Below are 27,526 nucleotides of genomic sequence, written 5' to 3'. Positions count from 1 at the left end.
ATAGACTATTTCTTTATATCACAGAACCTCTCTGAGACGCTAACCAGCTGTGAAATCCTGCCCCGTACACTGTCCAACCATTCCCGTTACACTGGAGCTCAGTCTGAGAGATGCTCCTAGACCTGCCAGAAGATGTTTTTCAGTAATAACGTTGGGTCGGTGGCACGAGTCTCTACGGTATGGGAAACCTTTAAGGTCTGGGCTAGGGGGGCAATTATCTCGAAATCCACTGGCCTCCTGAAGGGAGTGAGGAGGGAGCTAGAAGAGGTAGAAAATACCTTGAACAGCCTTGAAGGGACGTATAGCCGTACACACGATAAGGCCGTTCTGGGCGAGATTAATAAACATATTCAAACCTTTAATGATCTGGCCGCTAGAGAAATACAATATATAGCGGCCCCTGCCAGAGCACTTAGATATGGGGAGAGTAATAAGGCGGGCAGAACATTGGCTAACCTGATCAAACATGAGGCAGCCGCACCCAATCGCTAGCATACAAAACGCTGCTGGCGAGGTACAGACGAGGGAAGAGGGTATAAATGGAGAATTTGCCAAATTTTATCAGACGCTGTACTCAAATAAAGATAGGAAAACGACTACCGGAATTAAAACATATTTGGCGTCTCTGGGGCTCCCACAACTCCCACTTGAGAGTAAAATGGCACTAGATCAACCGGTCACTGCGGAAGAAATGAGTGAGGCAATCATGGGACTAGCGTCGGGCAAAGCACCGGGCTCTGACGGGTTGGGGGCTGAATTCTATAAAGAGTTCCGCACAGAACTGATTCCCATAATGTTGGAGACCTGGGAGGAAGCCCTAGAGGGAGGCATACTACCCCCGACGATGAGGGAAGCCATTATTACTGTGTTGCCCAAACCCCGATGCCCACCTAGTGACATGTCATCATACAGGCCCCTTTCGCTCATCAATGTTGATGCCAAGATTTTTGCTAATGTACTGGCGAATGTTGCCCCTGGTCTCCATACTAGTCCATCCCGAGGCAGAAGATTGACCCGGGCAGAAGCGCAGCAGCTGTAGCCCTAGACGCCGAAAAGGCGTTCGATTCTGTATCATGGGTCTACCTTTTCACGGTTTTGGAAGCGTTTGGGGTGGGACCCGCATTTATCAGATTCGTAAGGCTGCTCTATACTGCTCCGGGCGCCAGAGTTTGCACTAATAGAACCATTTCTGAGATGTTCCAATTGGGTAGAGGAACTCGGCAGGGATGTCCCTTCTCGCCCATCTTGTTTGCCCTAACCATTGAGCCTATGGCAGCTGCGGTTCGGCTGAGACACGGGGACAAGGGAATCAACATGAAAGGCTCTATCCAGCTAATATCACTTTATGTGGACGATACGTTACTCTACGTCCGCGAACCAGAAAAAAACATAACACCCATTATAACTGATATACATGAGTTTGCGGACTACTCAGGATACGTCATTAATATAACCAAATCGGAAATATTCCCGCTCACACCCCACACTAAATGCCCTGCGAACACCTCTGGCCTTAAATGGTCTGACCAATATATTAGATATCTCAGGGTGTTAGTTTCTAGGACTAGGCAAACCCTCTACACGGACAACCATGAGAAGGCGCTGCAAACATTGAGCACCAAGTTACAGATCTAGGGACACCTCCCTATATCCCTGTACGGCAGGATTGCCCTACTCAAGATGATAGCCCTCCCCAGACTATTATATTTTTTTGTAAATATACCCATATGGCCGGGTAGAGATTTTTTCTCGAAACTACGGTCGCTGGTAGTAACCTTTATACGGAACGGGAAGGCGGCCAGAATTGGGTGGGAGAAAATGACAGAGCACTACGACACCGGAGGTATAGCGGCTCCAGACTTTGAGCTCTATTACCTGGTCGCCCAGGCACAGTTTGCAAAGTATTGATACGAGGAACATGGGGAAACACCACACACCTGGGTGGAAGCACAAACTATATTCCCAGCAGACATTAAGTCGGTCCTATTTAACTCACGTCACAAAGACACCTGTGATTACGATCCGGTCAGCTGCACGGTCAGGGCTTGTGGCGCATTATTTAAACGACTGAAGCTGGAAACGCCATATAATCCAGAGGTCCCCTTGTGGAATTTTCCGGGCATCCCCCCTATGTCGGATGTGAGTATCCAGGAAGGCTGGGATCCACGCATGGAAATTAAGGTGGACGATATGTTTATAGATGGTAAATGTGCAACCAGAGAGGACTTTACTAGAGCGATGGGGGGCGGGCCACTCAAAATTCTACAATACTACAGAGTGAGGGCCGCATTTCAGAAAAGATGGCCAATGTTCCCAGATGAGCTTCCTCAACACCCCTGCACACAACTCATCACCATGAAGGCTGGGATAGGCATTTCTAAACTATATGGGGCAGTACAGGCCCACACCCCCTCGGTGAACCGGGTCAAGGACAAATGGGAGACAGACTTGCAAATACCTATCCCGGAGGACAAATGGACAGATATTGTTCACTCACAAAAAAGGTTTAATTAAATGCAGGATTACGTTTGATACAATTTAAACTCCTAAATAGGTTACACTACACGCCAGCTAAAATGGCAAAATATGCTGCGGAACATGGGGGGGAATGCCCCAAGTGTGGGGCCCAACATGCGGACTCCTTTCACATGTACTGGAAGGGTCCTGCTCTCCTGAGATTCTGGGGAGAGGTGGCCGAAATATTGACCGAAATTACACACATACCCCACAGCTAACCCCTCAAAAATACTTATTCAGAGACATTGGCAAGTGCTTGGAGAAAACCAGGAGGCTATTTAATGTCGCATGTGATGTGGCAAAGAAATGTATCCTACAAGCCTGGAAGATGCCTGTGCCACCAAATGTGACTACTTTCCTCCGCAAACTTACATACATCAATGAATGTAAGGAACAATTTGTTTTGAATTTGCCAGGGGCAAGCCGACCAAAAGACATATGGGGCCCCTTCCGTACCTATCTGTGTGAATTGCTCTCAGATGATGAAATGCCCATATAATGTTGAATGTAAGTGCTATCTTTGCTTGTCGACTTGTGTTTCTCGATGGGTTAAGTTGCTGTAACTGTTGAGACCACCGTTGAGCAATAAAAAGAGTTTTTAAAATAAAAAAAAGCACAGGCAGTGTTTTTCCGAATGAGGATCCTTTATCAATGAACATTAAGGGTCAAACAAGATTCTTTTAAAGTATTTAGAATATTTTAAAACATAGCTGCACCTGCTTGACGGAGAAAACCCACTAAAGACTTAAGAATTTCTTCATCCGAAAAGCAGCAGACACATGGACAGCCCCTAGTGGCCTAACATGTGTTTTTAGCACGCCATAGTGCACCCACATGCACTTGTAAGCCGCAAAAAAAAGACACGTGCTCGTTTCTATTTACCTTAATAAAGAAACCGTGTGTTCTTTAGTGTGATTATTGCATATTGATGGACACTGTGAATATTTTAACACTTGGTTTAGCTTTTTGAAAACAAAATGTAGAGAGTTCAGGCAGAATGCACAGTGCATTGAAATTGATATTCAGAAGGCCTAACCCCAGAAAGTATTATTTTTGGATACATACACGTTGCACTGTGACGGGCACAAATGCAATTAGCACGAGGGCAAAAACTACCCTAGTGCAAAAAACATATTTACAATGCTTTTTTACACCAGAGTAAAGGTGTAGGACTGAGGCAATCAATGTGTGTTGGAAAAATGCAATTGAATGATGTATTTTGCATTGGTCAATTTTTGCCCTAGTGCTAATTACACTTGCACCGCTACAACATTTTGTAAAGCCATCCTTGGATTCCCTGTAATTTCAAAACCTAACAAAACATTATTAGAATGGAAGATGCATAAGAAAATACTGAAATGGGCGTTGTTAAAAATTGACACTGACATTGATGTTGCTTGGGAAATTCAACAAGGTCACACATGATCTCTTTGAATGTAGACACTACATAATAAGATGCAGAAAACAGTTAGTTTTTGTAGGTATCTAGTCACCAGGGAATCTCTCTCTAATCCGGCATGGAAAATTAGATGGCTACAATGGAAAAGGTTACAATCTGTAGCCTTCTAGAATGGTCAGATGTTGTTTTTTTAAATCATCCCAGATTAACACTCGGGTTTAATTCTTTAAAGATGGATAATTACAAGATGGCAATTGAAACAAAAGGATATAACTTAGTTTCAGTCTTCAATGATACAGCCTTTTGCTTACCTAGTCCTAGCATCAGAGCATAAACCTAACTTCTTTACAGTTCACATAGCTGTAATCTTGGGCATGGACGTAGGGCAGCATAAGGTGCTCATTGGATAGTCACATCTTGATCAACAGTGAGCTACAGTGATTTGGAGTCTTGCAGTTGAAGTAATTGACTGCTGAACCACACAAACCAGAGACAACTCGTCCTTAAGATGTTAAAAACAGAGTTCTCATTTATGAGAACCAAGAAGTGAATAGTTGATCAACCCACATTAGAGCCCTTATGGGGCATTAAAAAAGGTCTGTCAGATATACACAGAATGAAAGCAGAAACAAGTGGAAGCAGGTTTAAGGCTGGTGGGGATGAAAGATGTCAAGATTTATGGCCTGGGAGTCAGTCAAGGTGAATTCAGCAAGAACCTACAAACCTTGTGTACCAGATTGTGCTGACTATATTGTGAGAGCTGCATGCACGACTAAAATACATGTGAAGTTTTTCGTATCTCTTTACCAGAGAAATACAAATGCCATACAGTTTAGAAAGTTGATGGATACATTAGAACAATGTATGTTTTCTCAAAGAAGAAGAGCCCTCTCTTCTTTCGCAACCTCAAGTCAAGTCGCCCATCATCTATAGTCACAAGTGGAACCTTTGTGACTATAGATGACTTGAAAGCAATGGGAAAGTTATACAATGTTAACTGTGTGGCACCTAGTCTAGTTAATGGCATTTCCTTTGCTTATGGAGGAGAGTTCACATAAGGCAGAATCAACATTTTCCCTTCGAAGTGACCAAAATAACTGACAACAACTCAATTAGCCATGAACCAGATCCAGAGGATTCAATAGAAATAGATGTGCTAAGTGTATTTCGCTAAAGTTAATTGAAAAGCTTTTCAACCCATTATATGAGTTCATTCATAAGTACAAAAGTATGGACGTAAAGGGGATGCTTTGTACTTACGAATAAGGTTAAATAGGAAACCTTATTTCAATGATGACAACACTGAAGTCCTTCTCTTTGGAAACCAGGGCCGCCCTGACAACCTTGACCATGCCTACACAGCATTCACTATCGATGGCCACACCATACCCGTCTCCCCGGCGCTTAGATCTTTGGGAATTCGCCTCAACTCTACCCTCAGCATTTTTCGCCAGATCAATCACATTGCCTCCACTGCAGCCTACGCCACCAAACGTATCAATGCCAGAAAACCATTCCTCTCCACTAACAATCGCCTCAGCATTGCCCGTGCCATCATCAGCTCTAAACTGGGCTATTGCAATGCACTGCTATGTGCCACCACTGAAAAGCTTCAAACCATCCACAGCAATGCTCTCTGCACCGCCCTTACCTTGGCAGGCACGACCGCATCTCAGATGCCAGAAGAAAAGTCTATTGGATCACAATTAAAAATCCTCCATCAGCTTTGCAAATGCAGCTCCATCCTACCTCTCGCAGAGACTTACCAAACATCGTGCCTCCAGGCCTTTGCGATCCTCCTACAGCCACTGCCTCACCATTCCTTGGTTCAAACGCAACAGAGACTTAGGCTCTAGCTTTTCTGTAAGGCGGCCACGCTTTGGAACTCTCTCCCCCTCTCCTTACAATTGGAACCTTCCTACAACGCCTTCAGGAAACACCTCAAGACGTGGCTCATTGTTGACTGCTAATCCCTCTTTCTTGCCTTACCTCTTTCTGTGCTCCTTTGCAACTAGCGCATAGATGCCTACAGGTTTTGTGTGCTGCTATAAATACAAAAATAAAATAAAAAATAATTTATATAGAAGGGTATCGAAAATTGAGACCTGATCTTACTGCAGGTACATGGCATAATCAAGATCTTATGTCCAATACTGGATTAAGTTTTTTTTAAAACATCATTTTCTAGTGGCAGCAATATTATTTACCTTTCCATAGTACATCAGTCGCTTTCGCAACACTTGTGGTAGACCAATCGTGTTATGCAAAAACTGCACGAAAACAAATACAAAGCAGTTCATTGCTGAATGCCTTTTTATGACAAATTACTTTTCAGGCTAGAATTGAGGATTGAAACAGGAATTGGCAACAGCAGTAAATTCTGACTCTCATGTATCAAGTGCGACTTTAATTGCTCCAATAATGTCACTTCTGCAGCTGCTATCATCAGAGGCCATTTGCAGCTGTAGATTGCCCAATCATTTAATATGAAACTTCTAAATATATAAAACCAGGTGTTGTAATTGTAATGGGTTATTTATAACGGGCCTCGAGGTTTTTAAGTGCGGACCCGGGGATATAACCTGGGTTGCTCTGCATTGTCTTGCTTCCAAGACGAGCGTGTTGCCCATGAGCAATCTTCCTGAGAAGAAGTCATTGGTTACGTTGTGAGACACAGGAGTGACAAAGTCTACAGTTGTATTTTTGCCTGACTAACTCTTGAGTACAAGCTACTGTATGATGAAACTCCCTTTTTCTTTTTTTAAAAAAAAATGTTGTATCTTCTTTTTTCGCAAATCAGTATATTTTATCCCAGCTATCTAGCAGAACACATTCCATTATCGCCCAGCATGTACTGCCTGCTTCATTGGCTCGTGCACATGACCACTTTTAGGCCTGTGTACAGCACCACTTTCTAGACCTATCCATTGTCCCACTTCCTGATCCTTTCTATCCCATTTCGAAATGCTCTCCCATTCAAAATGTTCTCCGATTCTGAAGAGTGCTCCCCCATTCTGAAATATGTTTCCCAGATACTGTAATCCCTGGATTTTCTATACCCTTCTATGTAAATTCATGGCCCTTCCGATCGTAAGTGCTCCTCTTGGTTTACATGTTCATTTTCCAATTCTGTGCACGTAAGGCCACTATCTGAAGGTGTTTAAATAAAACTCTAAACTTCTTATCTCACAACGACCTGACAAGAGTATTATTGCCTGTGTGTATATGTGTTTCATGTTCGTACTTTTACAATTTTACCATTATAGATGTATGTATCTACCATAAAATGGAGGAAGGGTCGGGACAAAACAGTGAAGCTTGTAGGAAGTCCTCTGCAGATATAGACAGAGAAAGGGGGGTGCAGTGCATAGGGAGGGACACAAAATCATCACTGAACTTTTGTTCTGGCAGTTCAGGAAACCCACATGTCAGCAACTGGACCTAGCAGCCTTTTTTTCTGGGATCCAGTTGCCGAATTAGAGGTGTTTAGATCTTATTACGTTGGGATTACTTCAGTTTACTTTGTATTACATTTGATTACTTTTGCATAATGAAAGAAGCTACTCAGGCGTAAGTAAGTTCTATAAAGGGTCCTTTATTTACGGGCCTGCAGGGACCATTACAGAGCCTCCACTTGCCATCAACCGTCTGCTTGAGATCTCCCGAGCCTTCCAGGTTCTAAGAGTAGAAGGCTCATAAACTCATAACACATCTTCCCCCTTCACAATAACATATACAACGCTTTGATATTTTAAGAACAATGCATTTATTTGGTTTTTGTAAACTTGGAAAAGAAAGAGGAACGTAATATCTAAGCACATCAAAACAACATTCCTGTTGATGAGCATAGGTACATATAGAAATAGAATAACCTGCAAGACTTATACTGAGTATACTGATTGTCGTGACATTTACAAATGACCGAATCATTCCCGCACAAAATCCTGCAACCATTTGGGTTCCCGTCTCAATCTCTTAGACGATAATTTCACATCACCAGAATCAGTGTCCCTTGAGACCCTGCTGAGACCATTCTCACATTTAGCCAGTTTACCCATAGACCACACTTCCCCTCCTTCCACTATCACTACACCATTCCTTACAGCAGAAATTCTCTTTGGACCAATACATGTACCCTCTATGCTTTTGTGGGTGAACCTTGGATTCTGTATCAGTACCCTCTCTCCTACTTTCAATGCTTGTTCCCTCACTCCCTTTTTCCCATCAAACATTTCCTTGGCATTTCTTTAACTCTGTTTTATGAGACCCATTATGCCCTTCCTGTCCACAACCACTGAACCTCGCCCGTCCTAACCACCCCAGGCACAATTTTGTACCTGGTCCTCTCCCTTTTATTGAAACAAACTGCGTTATTGTTGTCACCGAATGTGGTGTGGTGAGATAACTCCACATCATGTTGTCCAAAATATCCTTCCATGACAACCCCCCTTCCGTTCTCCAGTAGGGTGAGAGGGCTGGAGCCCTTCCCTGTCCCCTACGACGATGATCGATGTGATCCATTTCAGCATACCAGCCCGCAATGCCTGACCTGCACATATTTACCATCCAGGGACCTAAATATACCTAGTGAGGCTAATCCGTCCACATCTAGCCCCCTCAATGCCAGCAGCACCTTCAGTTTGATTTTTGTTGCCTCTGCGAGCTCCGACAGTGCATTTGCACACATTGTCTCCTGAGACGCACCATCTTGTCCATATTTCCAGCCTGACCCCAAAATGGCAGTCACAACGCGGCACGGAAAAGAGGCTGCCTTTTGTTGCTAAGCAACCTGCCTCACCTTTAGTCAATCCTCACCACCAGTAGGCGGAAGCCGGCATTCGGAAGAAGGCCTGAGGAAAAAGGCCCTATTCCACCCTGTGAGCCTCATTCTTCCGTTCTCCAGTAGGTTGAGAGGGATGGAGCCCTTCCCTGTCCCCTACGACGACGACCGATGTGATCCATTTCAGCAGACCAGCCCGCGATGCCTGACCTGCACAGATGCACCATCCAGCAACCTAAATATACCTGCTGAGGCTAATCCGTCCACATCTAGCCCCCTCAATGCCAGCAGCAACTTCAGTTTGATTTTTGTTGCCTCTGCAAGCTCCGGCAGTGCATTTGCACACTTCATCTCCTGAGCTGCACCATCTTGTTCATATTTCCAACCTGACCCCAAAAAGGCAGTCGCAACGCGGCATAGAAAAGAGGCTGCCTTTTGTTTCTAAGCAACCTGCCTCACCTTTAGTCTATCCTCACCACCAGTAGGCGGAAGCCAGCATTCGGAAGAAGGCCTGAGGAAAAAGGCCCTGTTCCACCCTGTGAGACTCATTCTTCCATTCTCCAGTAGGGTGAGAGGGCTGGAGCCCTTCCCTGTCCCCTACGACGACGACCGATGTGATCCATTTCAGCAGACCAGCCCGCAATGCCTGACCTGCACATATGCACCATCCAGCAACCTAAATATACCTGGTGAGGCTAATCTGTCCACATCTAGCCCCCTCGATGGCAGCAGCACCTTCAGTTTGATTTTTGTTGCCTCTGCGACATCCAGCAGTGCATTTGCACACTTCATCTGCTGAGCCGCACCATCTTGTCCATATTTCCGGCCTGACCCCAAAATGGCGGTCGCAACGTGGTACGGAAACAAGGCTGCCTTTTGTTGCTAAGCAACCTGCCTCACCTTTAGCCAATCCTCACTGCCGATAGGCAGAAGCCGGCATTCGGTAGAAGGCCTGAGAAAAAGGCCCTGTTCCACCCCTGTTCACCCCGGGACACTACGGCTAGGCGAACCCATTTATGCCTGCTTGATGCATCTAGAGCCCCTCATAACAACTTGCATACCAGCACACCTGCAAGATGCCACGTGCACAAGGACACATACCTCTCGTCACTCAGGACCTGCCAGCTCTAATACACCTATCGCTACCCGCCATCCAGCCCCTACGTGCTTTCTGTGTCCACTATCTGCTGACACCACAGTAACTAACTTCGATCCCTGTTACCGTTGACACGCTGTGCCAGCGTATTGTACCTACTATGTCACCACGAAACACTAGCGCGACATGCGCCCGCTCACCCATGTACGCTGCTCACTGCCTGTAAGTTTCCGAACCTATTATTATAAGCACCGCAACGCCTATCTGCTTCACCCTTCATTGGACATATGTGTGTTTGTCAAATCTCGCTATGCTTGCCTATTGTTGATCATATGTGATTGCTAATTTTGACACTGTTATACTTGTCTACCATTGACCATATGCATCTGTTAAATCCTATTATGTTAGTCTAATGCTGATCATCTGCGCCTGCCAAATCCTATTATGTTGACCTAACTTGACATATCACACCCATGCAAGTTAAGTCTTATTCTTCTACAGCGACAGCCCTGTCAGTCCTAAAACGCCTAGGTGTGTAACTGTTTTCCTTCCCATCAACAAACTCACTGCTGCTCACCATTGAATGGTATATCCGGTTACACCCACATATTTTCTCTATGAACCTACTGCAATATAAGTCTGGCGCTTGGGACCAGTCCTGACCAAGTCCTTCGGGTCTACCCTCATGGTGCCCAACTAGCGTGATATTACCCAACCTCTCACGGCCATCCCCGGAGGACACACGTCAAACTACCCTAGCCTATCCTCTAAGGCCCTCTCCAACCCCAACACCTAGCATACCTATGGCAGCCTTTCACAGAGCTACCCTCACCATGGCCTCGTTCCTCCCACTCATCCACACCTTTACACCCCAACCCCCTCCCACCACTCCAAGCCTTTAACGGCCTCACCTCCACCACTAACTCACAACAAAATAACATTACTGATAACCTACTCAGCCCACAGGAATGGATCCAGCGGTTTGCAACTCTCCCCACACCTTTGATCCCATGCCCCGTTAACAGTAGGAATTGGAGACTATGATCACGTTTCACCACCCATTCACAACCCTCTAGGATGCCACCCCATTCTGCAAATGTCACCCCTATATCCGGAGTGCACATCCCAGCCACCTTCCACACAAGAACACTGCCAGTCACCATTATTCCAAAACCGCACAAGCCAAACGCTTAATACAGACTCCCACCATCAAATGGGCTCTGAGCAATGCACGCTCATTAGTTGCCCACGCCACCAACATTGCAGACCTTATCTCTGAAAACAACCTCAATTTCGTGTCCATCACAGAAACCTGGCTCCACCAAGCGGCAGGCCCTGCCATCTCCTTAGCCCTACACAATTATCAGATGGGACAGAACCTCTGGAAGAGGAGGAGGCCTTGCCATTAGAGCTAGAACCTTGCTAGGCCTTAGAGATACTTACAGCGTCACCCTATCATCAGCTGAACTTCTATCTGCTAAAATCCCACTAACAGCCACTCAAACAATCCTCCTACATCTAGTCTACTGAACACCAGGCCCCATATCTTCCTTCAAGGAAGAAATCGCAAGCCTTCTTTCCACCAACACAAAACCAGGCTCACGCATCAAATTCCTTGGAGACCTCAACCTTTGGTTCCAGGATCCAAGCAATGCCAATGCTCTCTCTATTGAAAAATCCCTATCCCAACTCGACTTCAAGCATCGAATCTTTGAGCCCACCCATGCCAAGGGCCGTACCCTAGACTGGCTGTCCGACTTGAACTGCTCCATAAACATCCATCAGAACGAAGCCATTGCTTGGACAGACCACTACTACATATCCTTTACTATTCAGGGTTCCGCACCACCCAGCCCTGCTATCGTCCCCCCCTCACTTTCCAGGAACACCCGTGATATAACACTACCCAAACTATCTCCACTTATCAACAACATACTGGACGATACCAACGACAAAAATCTAGATCCCACTGAATTGGTCGATCTGTAAAATACAACACTGAATTCCGCCATTATCGCCCCAGTTAAACTAAAAAAAGCCAAAGCTGCCGTCCACCTCAACAACTGTTTTACTCAAGAACTTAAGTCACTGAGAAACCTAAAAAGTACAGCAGAATCCAACTGGCGCAAAGTTCCCTCCAATCATAATAAGGTTCTGTTTTCCAAGGCAGCTACTACCTACAAGACAGCCATTCTCTCTACCAAAAAGGAAATCTACAACACCAGAATACTTAACGCCAAACTCATGACTAAGGAACTTTTCACTTACTAAGGGAACTAGAATCCCCAGCACCGCCCTCTTCAGAATGCACAGAAGATGCCGCATGGTGTTCCAAAATTCAACAAGCCCTAGCTGATAAAATAGCCCCCCTCCAAACTAAAACAGAAGCGAAAAAGAACAGCCTTGCAAACAGCTCATCAAACAATGCCCCTAATTAACCTCAACTCTCACAATGCCCGCCATTCTCATTCGCTATGGTAACACCTAGTGAAGTGGAAAACATCATCAAAGGCCTTAAGCCTTCAAGATGCCAAGGCGACACATGTCCAGCCTCATTATTAAAGACCGTGCCAAGGAACTATCTCCTTTTATCGCACTATGATAAACGCCTCCTTTAAGACTATAATGCAAGAGTAGAAAGAAAATCCAGGACTTTGCGCCCAATTATCTGAGTACGTCTTTATTAGTAAGTTGCCCTTTGGTTGATAGCACGTGTTTTGGCCCTTCTGGGCCTTTTTCAAATCAGGGCTGTTACGTTTTAAATTAAATCCGCTTTTTGGATATTTATAAAATACAGTTCACAAAAAACAAATTCATAATGCATCGATTTTCAAAAAGCAAACCCAATGCCAAACATACAAACATCCATGATTGTGAACAAATATGAAATAAAAAACAGAAATGCACATAAATATTTGTCCATATCCATGAGCAAACCAATAAACAGTTGTATACGAGAGACAGAAAAATAAGGGTTGGCATGTGGAAGGAATTTACGGGAGATATGAGAAAGAACCAATACATAAGGTAAATCCAAAAACCAGAGGAGAGAGAAGAGAGGGACAAACAGACAGACAAACAGAGCATGAGAAAAAGATTTTCCATTAGTCACGGCTCTTTAAAAACACATGTTGCTAGTTATTAATATGTCGCAGTGTTCTGTTGACTTACCCTCACCGGTAGTCACTTGTTAATTCATATCTTTATTAAGTTGTGCTGAATGAATGAGTATAATCCCTTTGTTGCGAATCTAGTACCATATTAATTCAAATAATACTGTTAGTCCCAGTGCTATTGTTACAGGGGTTTCAGTTGTCATATATAAACAATGTTATGGAGAGTTTTAGGTCCGTATTATCTACGTATCCATATTACGTAAAACAATTGTAAATCATCCCTGATTCAAAGGACCCTCATGTCTGAACCATTATCAGCAAAAATCATTCCATGCAAATTGCAAGAATACAAGAGAAAATAAAGCCGCGCTTAGGACTTACTTCACTGAGCAGCGGTCATACGCGTTGGCTTGTTTCTGATGCGAGGATGGCCGGTGCCATTTTGGAACTATTTGTTTTGGTGCTATCACCGCCTAATTAATCTTCCTAGCGTTAAAGATCGCTTTCATTACGAATTGTTGAATTTACGGGACCAGCTGTACATTTAAGCCTGGCTCTCCTTTAAGACTAATCTCATCCCAAAAAACCTCAAGGAGGCATGGGTTAAAAAGCCCAATCTAGACCCCAACACACCAACAAACTACAGACCTATCACCACTGTCCCCTTCCTCTTAAAAATTCTGGACAGAGTTGCCTACTTACAAATCCAGAAACATCTGGAGGACAACAACCTCCTGGGCTTACGTCAATCAGGCTTTCGACCCAGGCACAGCACCGAGACCGCCCTCCAGGATCTGAAAATACAGATGGACGAGGCGAGAGACAAAGGCAAGTTGGCCATGCTCCTCTTGCTAGACCTCTCCGCCGCATTTGATCTGGGGGACCACCAGATCCTCACTGATCACTTAACTTCCGCTGCAGCCTTCTCTACCAATACTTCCTTCTGGATTAAATCTTTCCTCTCCAACTGCACCACTAGAGTCTTCTCTCCATCTGCCTCAGCAGAGCCTATCCCCATCCTCTGTGGGGTTCCCCAGGGATCCTGTACATCCCCAACTCTATATAACATCTTTACAAAGCTCCTCTTCGACCGCCTTGACGACATGGGTGTCCTCTACACAAACAATGGAGATGACACCCAGGTCCTCATCACCCTGTCAGGACACTATGCCAATGACACCAAACTAATTAACAACATCTATTTGGAAATCCAGGCATGGATGGCAACACACAGCCTATGCCTTAATGATGGAAAAACCAAGCTCCTGATTGTAGGCACCCAAGCTCGCCTGAACAAACTTGACCCACAATACTCGTCATTCATCATTGATGGTAATACAATCAAAGTTGCAAAAGAAATAAAGACGCTCGACGTCCACCTCAACTCCACTGTATCTCTAAAAAAAACAAGTGAGTGCCATTGCCTCCTCAACCGCCTACACTAATAAGCTAATCAATGCCTGTAAGTCCTACCTATCCCCTACCAGTTGCTTGACATTAGCTAGAGCCCTAGCTCTATCCAAAATAGATTACTGCAACACACTCTTCTCAGGCACCTCTAAAATGAACCTCAATAGACTTCAGGTATTACAAAATAACTCCTTAAGATCCGCCCTAAATATCCCAAGATCCAACCACATCTCCAGCCACAGACACAACTCTAACTGGCTCCCAGTGCGTGACAGAATCTCACTCCGCACCTGGGCAACCTTTAGAACTGACTACCCCCTTCCATCAAACTAGAACCATCCTTCAATGCCTTCAAAATCAGCGTCAATCTCTGGTTTACTGATAAGCCCACCAATCACTGAGCATAAATGATGCTGCATGACAGTGATCCTGCATCACAGCCCTTTGTCTGTGTATATTTGTACTTATCTTGAAGGCCCGACCTATATGTAAACTGCAAATATAAATATGTTAACTGTAACCTAGGTCAACCTTCCGCCACTACTGTACTTATCTTATCCTCTATGTACATATTTATGTACCTATGTTATCTGCCTGTAACATGCTAAATTTTCCAACGCCCAGTTACCTCAGGGTTAGGTGCGCTGTACAAATAATAAACAAATACAAATAAAACCTGACTTTAATGCGAACTGAATACCACTCTTAATAAACCTATTAGTTCTTTCTACCATTCCATTAGCCCTTGGGTGATATAAAGCAGTGCGGGTATGCTTAATGGCATAACTGTTGAGAAACTTCTTCATATATTCCGAACAAAATTGTACACTATTGTCATTGACAATTTCTGTGGGAGATCCTTCCCAGAAGAAAATGTTCTCTAGAAATGCCACTAGTTCCCTTGCTGTCACCTCCCTAACAGCACTCCATTCCACCCATTTGGTGTGGAAATCTACTAAAACAAAAATAAAAATGTCAATCCCTCACCTAACCTAGAGTTGCTTAGAGGCGTGGATATGACTGCAAAGTTCTTTACACATTTATGGTAATATTCCGTCAAACCCAAGAATGATCTCAGTTGGTCCTTGTCATTTGGATTGGGAGCTTTATCAATGGCCTCCACCAGACTCAATTTTGGGCGGATTCCACTGCCCGACACACTGTGTCCCAAATAGTCGACACTCTCCATCGCTATTTTGCACTTCTTCCTTTGCACCATCAAACCCGCTACATTCAATCTATTCAAGACCGGTCTTAAGAGTTCATCATGCCTTTCTGGTGACTTTGCGTGAATCAGTATGTCATCTTGAAACACAATTATGTTGGGTACCCCTACCAACCAACACCTTTTCCATACTCTCTGGAATACTTCTTCTGCTGAAGCCAGTCTAAATTGCATTCAGCAATATTTGAATGTTCCTTCAGTTGTCACAAAAGCTGTAAGATATTGACATTCACCCGTGAGGGGTACTTGATGATACGCTGAGGATAAATCCATCACTGAAAATAATCTGGAGTTACTTAATGTTGACAAGGCTTCTGAAATGACAGGTAATGGGTGGAGATCCACCCAGATATTCTTATTTAAGTCTCTTAAATCAACACAAAAGTCTGATGTTTCCACTTGGCTTTGAACACAATCAAAACTTGAGATAACCATTCAGATCTTTCAATGCATTTAATTATCCCTTTCTGAAGTAATATTTCCAGTTCTTCTTTCATGTTCTTTAACTGTTGTGGAATTGCACTTACTGTATGTACTTTAGGAATTGATTCCTTCTTGAGACTAATGCAATGTTCGAAACGTTTTAGTTTGCCTAGACCTTCTGAGAATACCTCTGGGAATTCTCTTTCCCAATTGTCCTCTACTTCAGCTATAGTGATTGGTATGGGCGCATTCGCTTGGATGCAGATTCCTAAATTGTACTGTTAATCTCAACCTAACAATGACAACCCTTCTTTAGTGACATACACATCTGCCACACAGCTCCTGCCTTTGTATTTGATGACAGCAGGAAAATTCCCCATTAGTTCAATTTTGACATTTCCGTAGGCATAAGGTTCTATGTCATGTTCAAGTAGATCTTCAACTCTCCCTTCCACACACTCTTCGTACGTCTCTTGTGACATTATAGTCCCTGGGCAGCAGCTGTCCACCTTCATAGTTACCACCTTACCATTTACTACAAAAACCTCGGTTGGTCCCTTCCCTTTTCCAGACAGGACACCTACTTCCAGATGTGCTTAACCTGAGTCATTGCTTGGTTCATTAAGTTTTCTCCTTGTTCCAGACGTCTCCCTCCTGTTTCGACAGGCTCTATTGATGTTTCATGGCAAACTCATGCAAAGTGTCCTCTTCTTTTACATTTAATGCAATTCACATTCCTTGTAGGGCAAAATATATTAGAGGATAGATGCCTATTGCTGCCACACTTGTAACATTTCATTTCTTTCCCTTCATTTGTTCTTCAATTTTTCTTTATTGCTGAAACTTCGTGTCCTTGTTTCTCGTTTCTCATGCTTCTCATGTAGCGGGAAGTTTGTTCCATTCCTCTAGCAACTTCCACTGCCTGTTCCAATGGCAAATCCTTCGATAAATGTTTCTCTTGCACTCTAGCGTTATGGGTGCATCGTATTAGTTGGTCTCTTATTAGGCAGTTAGTTAGTGTTCCAAAATCACGTGTGTGACTCAAGGTTTTCAGAGCTGCCTCAAAACACTTTACCAGTTCTTGTGATCTCTCAAAGAACTTGTGGCGTTTTTTTTTGTTCAAAGTGATTCTTCAATTTCCATTCCGCCAGTATGTAATCATCTACATCTCCTTGGCCTGTTTCCTTTGCTTCTGGACGGCCATCATAGACGCTCCGCCCTTCTGCTCCTTTGTTGTGTAGGAGAACAGCTGGTTTCCTAACAGGCATGAGCTTGTCTCCACCTATTGCCAGTACGATGTGTCGAATCATTTCTTTCATCTGTCCCACCTAATAGCTGGAGTACCAGGTTCAACTAAACACAGTGGTGGTGGTGCCAGCAGCTGCCATTATTAATTTTTCCATTTGTTTTGTTGTTGAGAGAAAATGTATTTGGTTTTGACACTGTTTGTTGCTTTTGAGATTGGGATCCTCTCTTCTTTTATTTACTAGTGCACTGCAAAGTGATGTCGCTGTTTTATGGGGCACTTTCTCCTTAATGAGGTATTATTTTGTTGCTGCCAACAATCTTCACTTTACTTAGTATCTTAGTAGTCCTGCAGACTTTGTTTTTTATTGTTTAAAGTCAGTTTTTCTTTGCAGGGCCTTATCTCCTCTGGTTGGCAAGGCCTTGTTTACTGGCTGGACGGTTACTAAGAAAGCCTCTAGGCCTTCCCTTGGTGTCCAGTCAAAGCTTTGAATGCAAAAGGATCGAATGCCATAGGGTCGAGTCAATAGGACCTAAAACAAAAAGGTCGAATTTTTTTTTTTTAAATGTATATATTTTTGGGGGTTTCCATATAGGAAAAAAAAATATTTTTACAGCAAAAACAGGGGTTTGGGGGGGGACCCCCCAGAAAAAAAAATATGTCGACCCTTTTGTTTTCGGTCCTTTTGATTCAACCCTATTGTATTTAGATCCTTTTGATTCGAACCTTTGACCTACAACCCCTTCCCTTCACGTTATGCTGACACTTGCGGGTCCCTTCCTCTAACCTGTGAGCCTTGTGTGATGACAGCGTTCCCTCTTTTGAGGACTGAGGACTTTCTAGCTTACCTTCTCCTCCCGGATGCCAGTTGCGGTCCCCTTTTTCTGTGTGATACGGGTGGGAGGGATGTCTTGTCCGGTGTGCTGCCTGTGGATTCCTGTCCGCGTTGAGCTCCGAATTCGGCGCTGCTTCACGTGTGGGGTCTCCTACAGGCCCGTGATCAACCCTCATCGCCAGGGAAAGAAGCTACTCAGGCATAAGTAGTTTCTATAAAGGCTTCTTTATTTATGGGCCTGCGGGGACCATTACAGAGTCTCTACTTGCCATCAACCGTCTCCTTCAGATCTCCCAAGCCTTCCAGGTTCTAAGAGCAGAAGGCTCGGGTGATGGAACATAACACGTTACTTCACAATACTGCACACTATTTTGGATTGCATGTGGATTACTTTATATCTATTTGGATTCTATTTGTTTTTTTAGATTTTTTCAGAGTACGTATATTATTATTTCACGGCATCTGCAGGGCTTCAATCAGTAAATCTGTGATAACATGTTTTTACTGCAGTGCAATGGATGACGTACACATGCTTGTTTTCTAACATTTCGTTAACATATCTTAAACCTAATAGACATGAGAACAATTCATACTTTGTAGTTTTTGTGTGTGTAGGAATATTTTCACCTCAGATTTATAAGGGCAAACATCCAAGCCAGTGTGCTTGGATGCTGCATGTCTTTATAATCAAATGGCTGAATGAGGCAGAAGTGGTCAAGGCATATGTTTTATTTATTTTAGCTCCAATTAACCGATCATTTCTTCATAACAATACATATTGACTACATTGCTGTTGCTGAAATTACCACTATGAGCCAAACCCTGAAATTACAAAATATCCAGAAAAATTTAATTGACTGAATGGGGCATCTGGATTGCATTGGCCACAGTGGAAATACCAGATCTAGGTTAAAATATTGAATAACTCTTTTACTAACTAAATAAAAAAGAAACAAAGAAATGGGGGTCCAGTGGAGGGAACCCTCACGGAGAAAATAAGTATTGACCAAGGAACAACAATGAACACACTTTCTTGAGTTAGTGGACAACCTAATGTTATTAAAAATAAGTCAACATTTCTTGATGTTATGGTTTTATATTCTACCGAGTCATATAGAACCACAAAAGCAGCTTAAAAACGCTCCTATGTCATCCCACTGCATAGCATATTTGCACATGGCATAGCAGCCAATTGGTTTGCATATCTTTTACCTAGCCCAGAGCAAATCCTTAAATAGTGCTGAATTTAGTTTTTCCAGCCTCTTTGTGGCACTTTTGGGCATAGTGCATTTCTATTCACAATGTTTCATAAACTCATAATAAGTCTGTAGGAATCATCTAATGTTTAATGAACGCATGTCTGAAGCAGGCGGCAGAAAACACCAGTGTCCGAATTTCAACTGACAGTGATTTCTAGATGAGGTGGCTTTTAAGGAAGGAGATTTATTTTGAAAGTCTATGATGTTCAATAAAGAAGACGACAGGCAAACGTAAGAGTTGAAACTAAACACTTGATAATTGGGCTAAGTGACCATAAAAACATCAGTTTCGATTTTGATCTTTAAGATCAAGACAAGGTAGAATATAAAGCCAACATAATTCATTGTAGGTTCTCTTCATTATATTTAAATCTTAGGGCACCTGGCTCGGTCCCGATTTACCCAGGTGGGTATACGTTTCATAAACAAAATAATCAGGATGGGGAGATCCTAAACAGAGACACAGAAGTGCTAAATGTGAATGTTTATTATGTACTCACACAGGAAGTAGTAGGTAACTCCACAATTTACTTTACATTTCTTCCGATAAGCACGGAAGATAGTTGAAAGACACGAACACGGTTGGTTATGCAGTGGTGACACGAATAGGTGTAGGCCTCTGGAATATAGAGGTCAGCACTACATTTAGATACATGTTTCCTCATATATCGAGGGGGTATAAGAACCCGCTGTTACACAAAACAGAAAGTGCACACAACATTCATTAAATTTTGACAGGTGTGGGGTAGTGATGCAGTTGTGACACGTAATTCGACACAGGGTGTGACACAGGGTGTGTTTCGGCCAAAGAAAGCGGCTTAGTTGTAGCCGTCTTTATGCTGGCCTTCGTCAGGAAAAGGCACCAGTGGTGGTGCTTTTCGTGGTATCTGTGGGTAAAATAGAACTATTCTCTTCATTAGTTGCTATGCACAGAATTAAGTGAAAGGGGGGTGCCCAGTCTTGCTTTAGTTATCAGTGTCCATTAATGGTAGCAACAGGGAGTCAGTTAATCTTCTGTAAGTTAAACTGCGCAAGTCTAGGGTGGCCTATGGTGGCCATTGTGCCTTTGGATGTTCTAAAGAATGCCTTTATGAGGTTGTAGTATGACATCTCTACTATCAGCTTGACCTTTAGTTTTCCCATCAAGTTGCTCTTTCATCTCGAGGACAGCTACATTAGAATGCATTCAACCCTAAAAGCAGCTCCTAAAATGTAAACATTGTCAATCATGTAAACTGTTCAGTTTTATTTAATTTTCCCCAACTTTATTTATAATTTTGAAATGTGCAGCAATTGTCACATAACAAATACAGAGTTGTTCATATCCAAACACAAAGCCAACTCGGACCAAGGTCTAAGCAAGAGCAATAATAATGCAAACGCAAACATCTTCAGGTCAGGTTTAAAGTACAGCAAAGTGAACAACAACATGTTCAATTTAACAGCAAATGAAACAAATCCTTAGCTATTATCTAACAATAGTACCAAAAACTACAAATAAATGAGTTATATGTTAATAAGTAGGAGAGGAAACACACAATGTGCTCAAGGGTCACAGAGCATATTGCATTAATGGGGATTGTCATTAAGTCATGCTTATTTTGAGAACACGTTTCTTTTTATTGCATTTTCATGGTTGTAGATTTTGTTTGGTTGGACTGAATGTGTTACCTTGACTGTTGCAGGTACGTCTGAAGGCCTTATGAACATTAGCCTGACTGCCACTCTCCTCTTTGCCATCGGCTGTCTTTGTGTGTGCTTTCTGCAAGCAGCAAGGCAAAGGTAGGTGAAATGGATTAAAAGGGGAGTATATGCACACTGTCTGCAATGACATATTGCCCCTTCAAATAAAATCTCTTCGGTACTGTTTTAAGCTTAAGAGCACTGATTATAACACAATTGAGAACTATTCCTGTGCTAGCAGCGAACAGACAATAATAATGTATCATTGTTTAGTAGTTGAGTAAACAAATGAGTATCTATTCTGCTGCCCCAAGCAATACTTTTCATGACTGGTTGTGCATTAAAATAATGTCCTTTATAATTTCGAACGTAAATCTACACTTGTAGCAATTGATGGATTCATAGTTCAAATGTCACATTATTTTTCTTGAGAAACCTACAAATTAATCATGATGATGATGTTATTTCAATGTTAATAATTGCATACAAAAAGGAAGTTTTATTTTCTTTTGAAAAAATTTAACTGCATTACTGTGCATTGACTTGAATTTTGAACAACCAAATGGTTCAGCAATATCTTGGGAGGTTGCAAACAGGGTTGTAGGAGCCAGGTTCTGGTGCAATCTTCTCTATCTATTCCCACTCCCAATCTTCACTAATCTCATGGGGTGGATCCCAGAAGATGTTAGTTACTTCATTGATTGCCTCTATAGGTACAGTCAGTCTTCCTTTTCTCTGATTAATTTCGGAGAGCCAAACCCTCCTGGTATTTTGTATGATGCTATGTTTCAACATTTAAAGCAATTATAGATTATATTGCATGGACCGACTTGTGTTGATTAGTTTGTCTCAGTATGTCTGACGGTTTATAGTGATAATATCGAATAAAAAAATGTCGAAAGTCATAATTTCGAAAAAATAATATCAAAAAACAAAATCGAATTTCTTTTTCACTACGTTTTTTATTCGAAAAGGGGGGTTCCCCCCAACCCCCTTTCATTTTATTTTTTACCTTTTTTGACTCCCGAAACCCCCCAAAAAATATATAAGTAAAAAAATAAAGAATTTGATATTTTTTTTCGACATTATTTTTTCGAAATTATTGTCTTTCGACATATTTTTTTCGATATTATGACTGAACACCATGTCTGACACCACAATCCTTTCTTTTTCATATGAGCACATCAGCCTGGTACATTTCCTTAGAAAACACTTAAGGTATGTTCTGTAGATAGTGCTCATCCTCAAATTGGTTAACCATACATTCACTGGAGGCAGAGTGCAACAAGTAAATTTACTTCAAACCTAAGAAGTGCTGGTGGCAGTCGTTGCTGTAACATATAACAGAGGGCCATTATGGGCACCATGGATGCCAGCTTATACTACACTCAGACAACAGCAGGCCATCATAGCCAGAGAGCAGATATGCGCAAGGAAAGAGGGTGAAGTGTCACTAACTACCACATGGAGTGTCTATGCATGATGAGCGAGCCCAGCAGTGTGATTGTAGCCACAGAGGACAGTGTGACACAAACTCAGGTTGAGTTACTCTGGTACACATGGGAAACAATAGCTTCTTGGAGTTCCCCTTCCTTGCTTTTTGGTAGCATTCTTATGACAAGCGTTCTTCCATGAAGTGATGGGCAGGTATAAATGGATAACCAGTATGACTCAATGCATTTAGGAAACAAAATAATCACTATCCAGACAGTTATATTCAAGAGGAAGTGGAATTTAATTAGGGAAAACATGAATATTAAAGAAAAGTGCAAATTAAAGTGGAGCTATTAGTACGATAAACGTGTTCTCTCCATAAAGATGGAACATGGGACATTTGGTTGAACATGTGCGAGACAACATGCAACAATTAATGTACAGATTTGAAAGATATCTCAAATGACTATTTGCAAATATAAGAGGTAGACCGGCATTATCCTGGCTAGTCAGTACCTGAGGGAGGTAATTGGAGAAATTCCAGTAGTTTGTATTTAGCTGCAAGAGCACTGGCGATCCTTTAGGAATAGATGTCTGGATGTCAGCATCCATATTCCACCGCCATGAAGAGGAATGTCTCTCTGGCTGCTCCTATGAACACTCCTCTACATGTGCACTCATACTCCAGCAGTACAATATCCCGCTATTTGTCGAATGTATTTGTTTTACCTCCTTTATTCAATCTGCCAAAAAATTCAAGTGTGACAAAAATGAAAAGGCGCCTCTTGACACGTCTGTTTTCCTTCAGTGTTACAACACACTTTGCAATCAGAGTACCACGTGATGCTTTCTTCTGATTGTATCGGTATATTGAGAGGCCACCCTCAATCAAGGGAGTTCCTTCCCTCCCCAATCAAGGTGTCACACAACACTTAGCACCCAAAAACTGGAACGCTTTCCCCACCGCTTTAAGGAACGAAAATTCATAACATGCCTTTCACAGACTACTCAAAACCACGTTGTTTAACTAACCTCTTCACCCCACCTATCCTACTGTATTTTCACAACTGTATGTAAACATGCACAACTGTATGTAAATATGCAAATATCCTCTGCATTGTATCTATATATACACCATGTATACCTGTAACAAGTAAGACTACTTTCAGTGCCACAATGCCCCTGGGCAGATGTGCGCTATACAAATCCAAATAAATAAAAATAAAATAACAACCTGATTAATGGCTTCTTTGTTAAGCCCTATTTCAGACTCATATGGTGCCACTTGGATCCCTCCCCCTGTGCCACCAATTAGCCAAGAACCAGGCAGGTGTACAGAAAATACATATATATTTATTTGAATTATAGGTTTAATGAAGAATGCACTAAACCTACACCCACCTCCTTATCCGTCGCACAACACAATAAACTTCCTCAAAGTACCAGCAGTGATTACTGAATCAAGTTTCACTTGCAACAAAACACTGTTTCGATAGAAAACACATCAAACATGACATGTACAGTGTTCAATGTATGGGGTTGCACTGGAAACTCAGACAATTTCAGTTTTTCAGAAAACCTCAACTTTTAAATTGCATGTAAAATCAAAAGAATCAATGGGAAAAAAAACTGTTTTGAAACAAAAACACCTTCAAATGAAATGCAAGGTTTTGGAAAATGGAATAAATGGTATTTTTCACTTTAGAACAAACCACATTCACATGAAATGCAGGGTTTTGGAAAATGTTATAAATGGGATTTTTCACTTTACAACTGAACACATTCACATGAAAAGCAGGGTTTTGGAAAATTGATTAAATGGGATTTTCCACTTCAGAACAAAACACATTCACATGAAAGCAGGGTTTTGGGGAATGAAATACATTAGGATTTTAGTTTTGGAACAACAGCACATTCAAAGAAAAGGCAGTGTTAGGGCATTTTTGTTTTTGGGGAAAGGAACCCTTTCCATAAAGGAAGTCTGGGGTTCAATGGACAAATAGGATCACCCACTTAAATTAAAGGCTATACTCATTGAAATGCACTGAAATGATCTTTGTTAATTTAAAATGTGAACAACTCATCACCCTGTGGTAGATTTCTATAGGTTAGGGGAGGGGATATTCATGTATATTTTAGTCAAGTAGGCTAAGGATCTACACACTTTTGCCCCCCACCCACAATAAAGGGAAAGGATTAAGACGAGCAAGTCCTCCACACATTTGTAATCATTTGGATTGGTCTACGTACGTAGTTTGGGGCATCCAGAAAAGCATTCAAGCTCTTCTGTTTTCTCACAGCCCAGATCTGATCAGAGGCTGACATTCAGAATAAAGCCCCAGTCAGCAATGGCTTTCCCCTCTCCCATTTAAGTTAAGCAGCTGTCTCAGAATACCCCAGTTAGGTCAAGGGCAATTCCTCTAGATGTATAGCAGCTCTCAAGTTGTTTCAGGATCTCCCCCCAGCAAGTCTGCAGGCATATCTCCCGCAGAACCCCCCCTAGTTTCATAGTGCATTGACTTTATGGACCAGTGATGATACAACCAAGATTTCAATATTGGGGAGTGGCCTGCAAAAATTCTCACATATTTGATTGGTCCATCACTCATTTCCCCACCCTATAAATCCGGCCCCCACCAAAAGATAGGTTCCATGGGTGGTGACATTTAAATTATGAAAAATGAAGGGAGGAGGAGAAACCCCATCACTAAATTTGCTTTCTGGATTTTTCCACATTATAACCCTCACAATATATATAATCTTGGATTCCTCTCATCATGGCAAATCTTCCAAGACGTATCCCATTCCGGCACCGTACTGCACTGACAAGTAGCAGCTTTTTGCTGGGTCCACAAAAAATATAACCATTATGCTTATGACATTTTTTATCTAGATCACTAATTCAATAAGACATCTACCTCCCAGCTTTCAGATTTCTAATATTTTTGAGTAGGCCAGAATCACTTTCTCTGATCGCACAAATTCCCAACATCCCATGTGGATGATATTTACATTATCAGAACAACATAATCCTAACCTTCCAGATATCATATAAATGAGCTCAGTGCGACCCATGTTTCTGGAATTATTAAAGGTAAATGGCATCTGCCATATTAACCTATGGGCCCATGATTTCCTATGAGGCCAATTAGTTTAATTTATTCAACCCATCGCCCCCATTTCCTTGAAATCACATGGTACATTGGCTCTTGGCTCTGGGCTGCAGCTTACATTATCATGCAGTTTAATCCATGAGTCCCTTTTGTTCTTTGAGACTGAGAGGCTGCAGAGATCCTTATCCTGCAGCAGACGTCTCACCTTTGCCCTCTGACATTATGGGCCACCTCTTCTAATCTGAATTCAACCACAGTTCAGATCTAAAAGTGTATTTTTTTTCTTAACACTGTGCCCACCAAGGTCAGCTCTGAACCTTCCCGATGTGTATGGGTCGAAGTCTCACAGAGATCAAAGCTGCAACCAATGAGTCAAACAGACCTGGCAGGGAATTCACTTGTGAATCTGCCCAGAGACACCACATATGTTCCTGGGCTAAACGGAACTTACATGTGACATTTCTTTTTAAACATTATTTTCAATAGTCACATTCATTGTTGTGAAAGGCAACCTTTCTCCATGGAATTACTATGTATTCTACTGGTCAAGGTTTCAAGTCGCATTGGAATCCTGTGGATTTCATATTATTTTACACATACCAGGAGTTTATCAATGGAATACTGAAAGAAAAAGGCTGTTTATGTGGGTCACTCCCATCACAGAAGTTCCATTAGCATGAACAGTTTTTCTTTTAAAAGTGGGCCTTCTCGGGAGGGGCATAGCTAGGCAGCGCGCCATGCAGTAGTGTATGCTGTGAGCTCCGCTATGGGGTGCCTTATCTAGTTATGTTGCCCTGAGATTTTGAACCTGATTTTCCCCCCTCATTAACGCAGCTGGTATCCCTGAGCATGGAGCTCGACCCGGGTGCAAAGTATGAACCAATTAATCCACAAAAGAAGCGATTCCACCCCCGACACTTGAATGCCGTAGAACGAAGAAAGATGGTGGTCCACGCAACCAGGCTGGGGGCACTGTGATTCCTCGCTCCAAAACTCCTTCTCGGCGGATGTACGAGGGCTTCCACTCTTGAATGAATATTACAGATGGCGTTGCGGAAATAACCGGAGGAGACATCCCGCTCTCCTATGCTGTGCCGCTGCCACTGATGGTCCTGTGTTTGGGCAGTAACTCAGCTGCTCTTTCTGGCCAGCCCTGAAGGTGAGGAGCAGGCCAAGGCGGCACTACATCACTTAAATTGATGACATCCCGAAACAACCTCCCCACCCCGTCACCATCTGTAGGAGTGAAAACGGACTGCCCAAGGGTGCTGCGGCAGCTTCCGTGCTTGTGATTGGCTTCAGGCAGGGTTGGACCTGGTGGACTGGGGCCTCAGCGGTCGAGCTGGAGAGGCGTAGAGGCAGCTCTGCGTAGGGGATCTCTCTTCGCCCGTGCCCCCAGAACAGACTCCACTGTTGTGTCATCTTCTGTCCCTACAGGTGAAGAGTTATTTCTACACCTTCCATATGTTTGTAGAAGGCCCGGCCCCTACGGGCATAGGTCAACCACTTCCTATCCCTGGCCTATAGAACATCTGCTCTAGCGGCCTCTTTGGAACGGATTAACGCATGGGATCCTGGCAAGTCACGCAGGCGGGCGGCAGCTGGTGACTCACCTCCTTTCATCGGCATTCCCTGCCTCTCGAGTTTACTCCAAGGCAAGGCAACAACATACTCTACCCCCTTTCACGAGTAGTGCCTTCGCGGTGCAGTGTGTTCGCTTGTTGGTTGCGCCAGGGCCCAGCTGGGTGCTTGACCGCAAGGGACCTCCCCCTTTTCTGGGGACCAACAGGCATTACCAGTTATGCCAAAACAGGGGGAAAGGGAAGACATTGGTCATCACCACATTTTTAACCCCTCCAGAGACTGGGAAACCAGTAATGCAGGCTGTGAGAGTTGAGGTCCACTCGCCCCCACTGGGGCCAACCCACCCTGATGCTGGAATTCTCCAAAAGGGACTTTGAGGACATATTGCTGGCTTTCAAGCAGGACT

The 27,526-nt window shown here is 43.0% G+C and overlaps 1 protein-coding gene across 1 annotated transcript in view; it reads left to right on the top strand.

Annotated features, from left to right (window-relative positions):
• The window catches only part of IL12RB2 (interleukin 12 receptor subunit beta 2), a 632,737-nt gene that overhangs the window by 558,523 nt on the left and 46,688 nt on the right, over nucleotides 1-27,526 (top strand). The window contains exon 14 of the mRNA XM_069641943.1: nucleotides 20,992-21,088. Coding sequence (XP_069498044.1) covers nucleotides 20,992-21,088 — 97 coding nt within the window. The remainder of the gene's footprint in view (nucleotides 1-20,991; nucleotides 21,089-27,526) is intronic.

This window comes from Ambystoma mexicanum, chromosome 1q, assembly GCF_040938575.1.
Source record: "Ambystoma mexicanum isolate Mex_15411 chromosome 1q, UKY_AmexF1_1, whole genome shotgun sequence".
Classification (NCBI taxonomy): Eukaryota; Metazoa; Chordata; class Amphibia; order Caudata; family Ambystomatidae; genus Ambystoma; species Ambystoma mexicanum.
This window is presented reverse-complemented; position numbering and strand designations above follow the sequence as displayed.